The 8,209-nt window shown below is 41.5% G+C and overlaps 1 protein-coding gene across 1 annotated transcript in view; it reads right to left on the bottom strand.

The window, feature by feature from the left end:
* The window catches only part of PTPRM (protein tyrosine phosphatase, receptor type, M), a 465,580-nt gene that overhangs the window by 9,910 nt on the left and 447,461 nt on the right, over positions 1 to 8,209 (bottom strand). The window contains exons 28-29 of the mRNA XM_014540254.1: positions 7,099 to 7,224; positions 4,357 to 4,520 (exon numbers count right to left, since the gene is read on the bottom strand). Of these exons, the coding sequence (XP_014395740.1) occupies positions 4,357 to 4,520; positions 7,099 to 7,224 (290 nt within the window). The remainder of the gene's footprint in view (positions 1 to 4,356; positions 4,521 to 7,098; positions 7,225 to 8,209) is intronic.

Raw genomic sequence — 8,209 nt, 5'->3', positions numbered from 1 at the left:
CTTTTCTTCTCTCTCTTCTCTCTTCTCTCTCTCTCTCTCTCTCATTTATTTTTCGAGGAAATAGGGTCATTTTTCTGTAGAGAGCTCATGTTCTGGGTTGTTCTCATTCATTGTGTCTCTGAATATAATTTGACATGTTACTCTCTAGTCCTGTATTTCCTATAAATTGGGAGTTAGCTCCCGAGTTTCATAAAAATTTAAAATTTTTTGGATAAGGATACCTTATAAGTGTACTGTCATTAGGAAGTAGGCACAGATAGAAAATTGTTCCTTGTTTTGTGATTTTAAGATTAATCATTGTGTTCAAATGTCAGCTTGATCAGTCCATCACTAAGTTTCAAAGTAGTTTTTAAAATAAAGTATAACATACCTTAAATTAAGTTCATGAATGCTAAGTATATATATCAGTTAATTTTTGCAAATGCATATGCCATGTAAACACCATTCAGATAAAAATACAGACTGTGATCAGCCCCTGAGACCCCCCTCTTACTCCTTCCTGTCAATGCCATCAATACTCCAAAGATAATCTTCTGTTCTCACTTCTAGCATAAAAAATTTCTTTTGGCCCTGGTCTGTGTGGCTGTTGGTTGAGCATCGTCTTGTGCACTGAAAGATCACCAGTTCGATTCCTGGTCAGGGCACATACCCATGTTGCAGATTTGATCCCCTGCCTGGGTGTGTGTGGGAGGCAACCAATTGATGTTTCTCTCTCTCTCTTTCTCTCTCTAAAATCAATAAAAGCATATTTAAAAATTTTCTTTTGTCTGTTTTTGAATTTTGTATAAGTGGAATCATACAGTATATATACTCTTGAGTCTTGCTTATTTCACTTAATATTATCTGAGAGAATCATCCATATTTTATCAGTAATTTATTTTTTTACATTGCTTAAAATAATTACATTGAATGGATATACTACTGTATAATTTATTTCTCTGACAGCTGATGAATGTTTGTCTGTTTCTAGTTTCCGGTGCTATGAGTACATCTGCTGTAAACATGTCTCATGGTGCATACATGACTCACTTCTGTAGTCATATTCCTAGGAGCAGAAGAACTCAGAGAATGTATGTGCATTTAGCTTTCGTTAACAGCTCCAAAACAGCTGTAGCATATTTACCTCCTATGAACAGCGTATGGGAGTTCCAGTTACTCCACAGCTTCACCGACACTTGGTATTATCATTTATGTGTTTGTTTTCTAAATTCTAGCCATTCTGTTGAGTATGCACTGCCACCCGACTCGGATTTTAATGTGTATTTTCTTGAAAAAAAAAAAATGGCACTGAAGACCTGTTCCATGCTTATCAGCCACTTGGACTTTTTTTTTTAAAAATCAAGTTTTTGTCAAGTGTTATGCCCAAACAACTGGGTTGTCTAGCCTTTTCCTATTGACTTGCAGTGGTTCTTAGGCATTCTGGCTATGAGTCCTTTGGCAGATGGATGTATCACAAAACTCGTTACCAGCTCTGTGTCTTGCTTTTGTACTCTGATTGGTGTCGTAGGTGAACTTAAGTACTTAACTTTAATGAAATCCAACTCATCAATGTTTCCTTCATGGCTAGTGTTCTTTGTCCTGTGTAACACGTCTTTGGTAACCTCATGCTCATGACAATTTACTCCTGGAAATGTCACTGTTTTCACATTTTGGTCTACAGTCCATCTGGAAATGATTTTTGTATGTAGTGTGAAGAGAGACACCAGGTATGTAGGCAGTCTTTCCCGCTGCCTTGCAGTAGGTGTGCTGTGAGATCTCTGTTGTATATCAGGTGACCCTGAGGTGTGGCTCATGGGTTTTCTCTTCTGCTCCATTAGTCTATTTGCTGCCTTTGCACTGACACCACACTGCTTTTCCTCCATTAGCTTTTCACCCAGCGCTTTCAGCAGCTGTCGGCGACATTGTCTACACCCATCATTTTCATCAAGGATTGCAAAATGGTGATATCTTACAGTTCTTCTGGTTTTATTAGCTGGGAGATATGTATAAAGAAAAAAAATCCCTTATTTGCTTATAGTGAGTATATGTGGCTTAAAGAACCATTCAATTTCACAGCCCCTGGAAGTCTGTCTTGCCCTCAGCCATTAGGTGGCGCTATATTATGCTAAAAAAATGTCCTTACCTCAGAAGAACAGCAGGGAGCTGTTGTGGTTCAAAGCATTCTTTGCTGGCTTATACTGGAGGGTACCAATTTAACCTAGTTTCTCACAGCTGAAAGTCTTAGATTTAGATTTAAAAACCTAAACAACAATAAACATTCTCACCAGGCCTGGGTCTCTTGGCCACCCCAATGTTAAGAGAGCAAGAGGCAGCCCCATGGGAACCACAAGGACTTTATAATGGAGGAGAATGGCTCCCCCCAAAAAAATAAAGGTTTTTCTCACCATAGAAGGGGAAGAAGGGGAAGAAACAACAGATGTCCACCACCGTCCACTACAGTTAAATAACAGCCCTCTGCTTTAGACGTCACATGGAAAGGTGACATAATTGTTTAGTTCTAGGGCCACCGCTGTGTCCTGGAAGACTATAGTTGGTGGTTGTCTCTGAGGTACAGTGATGTAAGGGATCCTGCATCTTCCCCGCAGACTTGTCTAGTGCCTCAACTTCCCCCACTGTGACTTAGTCCTTTGAATTACAGCACTTGCCCTTGAAAGAAAGCTACTAATCAGACTTGGTACCATGCATTATGCTCTTAGTTCTAGATGCTGGCAGACTCTAGATGCAGAAATGGATAGCTGCAAACTACTTTTAGTGTTGTTTTTTGTTTTGTTTTGTTTTTTTTTTTTTTTTAAAAACTTAATAGATATAATACAAACTCTAACTAAAATGTCAATTTTCCTTGCCAGGATTGTATTAACTCACACTGGTGACCCTCTGATCTTATTCTGATCAGAAGTTATTTCTGGACTTGAAAGAAATAAAAATGGGGATGTGAGTTGTTCATCATTCCTTTTGGCATTTTCTTGGTAGAGATGTTTTTAATGAACTGGGTCCATGAAAAGGAAGGAGAAAGTAGTAAAGGGTGATGGCTTATAAACAGCTTTTCAGGGGACAAAGGATTAGGGTTAAGTGTGGGTAGGTTCCTAAGATTCTTTCCAAGGGAATTCCGGTTTCCTACAGGCTGACATGCCACATTTTGACTCGAGAGGCAAGGCGGAGTTCTAGGCTGTCAGAAGGTCTCCTAGGGCCCTGAGTGGGGGTGGCATGGCATGAGATATGGGCACAAGCTTGTCATTTTAATGAGGGTTAGTGGGCCCAGAGTAAAACTTTATTTTCCCTTCAATTTGGAAGAGATCTCATTGTATACTTCTAATGACATTCCACGGAAAGGAGACATAAGCTTAACACTTTAAGTTTCCACAAATTCTCTAAACATTTTCCCTAATTGCCACGACTTTCTAATTGCCTGCTCCATTAAGCCAATTCCAGCTGGCTGATTAGCTACATGTCATCACCAATGAGAAAATGCAGGTGGAAGTGCTTCAAAAAGCATGGAAGTCTCTTTTCAGCAGCTCTTCATCTTGGCCGAATGTTAAAACTATGAGTTTAAAAACACACCAGTGTGTGAGCCCCACCCCCAGCGATTTTGATTTAATTTGGCTTGGGTGTGGCCAGGGCATAGAAATTTCCCAAATGACTCTCCATGAGCAGCTAAGGTTGGGAGTCACTGCTCTGTGGCAGAGGTTCTCCCATTTCAGCACCTGCTAAAACTGGTGGCCTGGAGACCATACTTTGGAGACAATGGCTCTAACCAAATCTCCCCAATATTTATATTCCCAGGCCCAAACCAAAATAAAACAACAAAAAACTCTCTTAAAACCACAAAGAAAAAAACGACAGTTCCTTTGAAGTCTCTGACATGATTTCCAACAGAATCACCCACTATGCTAGTATGATGGCAAGCTAGCCCTGATTTCTAGTATTTGCTGATTTCTGTGATGTAGACTCTTTCACATGGATGGTTTATCAAGTAACCAACAGTTTAGAAAGTTCAACTTGCTCAGAAAAGTCCCCCAAATGTTAACAACTGGTTCTCAAGAGTTGGTAGGAGCCCATTCGGCTAACCCACGTGTATGTGTGTGTGTGTGTGAGTGTGTGTGTGTTTTTGGGGGATGGGGTTCCCAATCACAAGTTCAGGGCTTGTTTTTATAGCAGTCACAGTCTGTGCAAATGCAGAATCAAAATATGCATATTTGTTTTCTGCAAAGCAAACCAAACCTTCATCAAGTAGATCATCTCCTTTCACTCACATCTACTTATTTCTTCTCCAATTGTAGTGAAACAAGAGATAGTGAAATGGCAGGTAATGGAAGGTGGCTGGTCATTCCCGGATGCAGAGCTCTATCTCACACTTACAAGCAGTGCACAACCGTGCGGCCTTCCCCGCCATTGTATTCCTCCTGCCACTTGTCCACTTGGCGAATGAGCTTCAGGAAGGAGCGCTTGGACACTGGCGTGTCTCTGTACATCGGCCAGCCCAGGAACTGGAATTGCTGCACCATCCGATATCCATCTTGGGGCTGGAGAATCAGGCAATAACCAGGGAGTGAAAAGAAAACAGGCATTATTTACTTTATTGAATTCCAGTGGGCAGGTTCCACCTACTTGGTCTTCTCATCAAAGCAGGGCAATATTAAAGGAGAGGCTAGCCTATAAATAACAGAGGAAGCTTCTACTGGCCTGAGAGTTATGAGTTTTAATATTGAGGTGTTATAAAAAACCAGGTGTTTGAAATGACAGACCAGACAAATAAAAGTGAAGCCGAAGGCTTACGATTTTGCAAAAGCCAAGTGAAAAATAACACACAACACGAACATTGAGCACATTGTGTAGTAAATGGTAAGATGGCTCTACTTTAGGTAATTACAGGTAAATTAAAAGTAAAGGATAAATTACAATCAGGAGATGTTTGTGAGCTCAGGGTGTTACAGATTGCACTGTGTTTCCTGTGAATATAATATGATTTTGCTTATTGGTGTGAATCTTGCTGAGATATATCAATAGTTAATTAGTCTTTAGTCATAGTTAAATAGAATTGCAGTATTCAAGAAAATGTTAAGAGGCAACAGTTTTAATCCGCCATGGCTACACCATGTGCACTACATGTTCCGTGGCCCCCAGCAGTCTTTGACACAGGTGGTCACGCCTTTCTCGTTGACACACTTTCTTCGCCTGGCTGCTCCTTGTGCCTGACTGCTCTCTCCCCTCTGTGTTGGCCTCCCTTTCTCCCAGACCACTTGCTGATGGACCCCTGGCTCAGTCCTTGGATCCCTTTCTCTTTTGTCTCTCATTTGATGATTTCATGGCTTTAAATATTCCAATAGTCATCAATTCATATCTCCAGATCAGACCTCTGTCCTCATAGATCCAAATGCCAACTCAATATTTCCACTTAGGTGTCTAATGGTCATCTCAAACCTGGTATGCTTCAAATTGAACTCCTGACTCTCTCTCCACATATGACCCCCCACCCCCCCCACCATCCGATTTTGCAAAAGCCAAGTGAAAAATAACACACAACACGAACATTGAGCACATTGTGTAGTAAATGGTAAGATGGCTCTACTTTAGGTAATTACAGGTAAATTAAAAGTAAAGGATAAATTACAATCAGGAGATGTTTGTGAGCTCAGGGTGTTACAGATTGCACTGTGTTTCCTGTGAATATAATATGATTTTGCTTATTGGTGTGAATCTTGCTGAGATATATCAATAGTTAATTAGTCTTTAGTCATAGTTAAATAGAATTGCAGTATTCAAGAAAATGTTAAGAGGCAACAGTTTTAATCCGCCATGGCTACACCATGTGCACTACATGTTCCGTGGCCCCCAGCAGTCTTTGACACAGGTGGTCACGCCTTTCTCGTTGACACACTTTCTTCGCCTGGCTGCTCCTTGTGCCTGACTGCTCTCTCCCCTCTGTGTTGGCCTCCCTTTCTCCCAGACCACTTGCTGATGGACCCCTGGCTCAGTCCTTGGATCCCTTTCTCTTTTGTCTCTCATTTGATGATTTCATGGCTTTAAATATTCCAATAGTCATCAATTCATATCTCCAGATCAGACCTCTGTCCTCATAGATCCAAATGCCAACTCAATATTTCCACTTAGGTGTCTAATGGTCATCTCAAACCTGGTATGCTTCAAATTGAACTCCTGACTCTCTCTCCACATATGACCCCCCACCCCCCCCACCCCCCCCCCGCCAACTGTCCTATTTACACCCACCGTCTTCCCTAACTTGGTTCATGTCAATTCCATCATTCTAGTTCTCAGAACCCAAATCTAGAGAATCACCCTCAGCTCCCTAGGAGCCAAACTGTCAGCAAATCCTATTGGTTCTGCTGTCAGAATATACCAGAACCTCTCTATTTCTGACTACCTCCAACTGCTACCACTCTTGTCCTGCCATTGTCATTTCTCACCTAGATTGTTATGATAGTCCCCCGATGGGCCTCTCTTAAAGTCTATTCTCAACACAGAAGCCAGAGTACTCCTTTTCAAAGGTAAATTATATCACCCGAGTCTTCTACTCAAACCCTGTAATGGCTCCCGATTTCCTTCAGAGCAAATGCCCAAATCTTTGCAGTGGACTGCAAGGCCCTGCATGATCTCTGCCACGCCCCCCCCCCCCCCCCTCTAGGTGATCAGAGCTTACTGTGCTCCAGCCACATCAGCCTCTTTACTGTTCCAGAAACCCTCCCTCAGGGCCTTTGCACTGACCAGTACTTCTGCCTGGAAAGGTGACTCTGCAGAACGTTGGATGGTTGCTCCCTCACTTCCATCAGGTGTTTGCTCACACTGTACATCTACTTAAGACAGAGCCTTGCTCTCCCTCCTGTTAATGCCCTAGCACTTTCTACATTCCAGCTTTTTTTTTCTATAGCATTTACCAATTTCTAACATATCTCATTATATCTGTTATATCCATTATCACCTCCCGTTAGAATGAAAGTTTCATAAGGTCAGGGAACTTTGTTTTGTTTCCTGATATAGTCCACACTCCTAGAACAGTGACTGTCACAGAGTGGCACACTAAATATGCAGTGAAAGAGAAAATAATGAAACCCCAACGTAAGTGATAGTGGCTGCGATTCTTACTCTGGATGCATTATAAATACGGAATATCCTGCTGATGATGTCTTCTTCTAAATCAGCAGAAACAAATTCCACTTGGATCGGGCCATGTCTGTGAACTCCGTTCTCTGGCCAGTACTGTGGACACAACTGAATTCAAAACAAAGAAACACGAGGTTATTTATAAGAATAAGTTTACTCTGAGCAGTTTGGATACGGTCAGTATTGACATTCAGTGGGTCTTAATACTTCTGTGATTCACTAAGTTTTCTTTCCGTTCTCTCTTTTCCTTCAAGAAAGTAGACTTGCGGACTTTGTTGTTGGCTGATTCCTCAGCTCCACCTGTCCTTCATCTAGTACTTTCCCCTGCATTTTCTGAGAAAGCATCATTAAACTATGAGCGATTCTGTTTTCTGAGGACATGTGGATGCTATTTTACACACCCCATCGTAAGATTCCTCTTGCTGCTGACAGGAACTCTTACAAGGCCCTGGGAAGATGCCACTAGCTGCCATTAGAAGAGCTACGGTACTTAAGATGACACACATACCTGCAAACACCCAAATCTCCATCTTCCCCTGGGCTTGCTTTGCAATTTGTAATCACTTTGGGAATAGGGCTATTTTGTGACAAGATACTGATAACAGTGTTAGGTTGCATTTTTATGCTCTGGTCCAAACCCTCCCGCTCTGTTCTAGGAAACCTGGTGTAATAAGAGTAAATGCTTTACCTGGAGGTGACTTTAATAAAAACCACAATTTCCTAGAGTCTCACACTCTAGCTTTGGTGACACTAGGTTACTGGAACTTTTGTATGAATGGGATGTGATGCACAGCTCTGTGTGGAAGAAGTGCAGCTGGGCATGGTGGCTAATGAAACTGGCACTTTGATTCTGTTAGCCATCGTTCTATTAGCCACAGTTTAGTAGAAATACTAAATTTGGAGATAGGTGAGAGAACACCCAAGGTCTTTCCTTCTCACAAGACCCCAATAGGCATTTAAAGTTGGAAATTAAACTTCTATTGGGGCATGATATTCCAGTGACACTTTGGGTAGTATAGTGTAACTTTTATCTTTCTGATTTACCAGAGGGACAAATAGCTGTGGTGAGACAAAAAAGAACCACTTCATTACT

This window comes from Myotis brandtii, unplaced genomic scaffold (assembly GCF_000412655.1).
Source record: "Myotis brandtii unplaced genomic scaffold, ASM41265v1 scaffold240, whole genome shotgun sequence".
NCBI classification, from domain to species: Eukaryota; Metazoa; Chordata; class Mammalia; order Chiroptera; family Vespertilionidae; genus Myotis; species Myotis brandtii.
The sequence above is the reverse complement of the archived record's forward strand: the minus strand, read 5'-3'. Positions and strand labels throughout refer to the sequence as shown.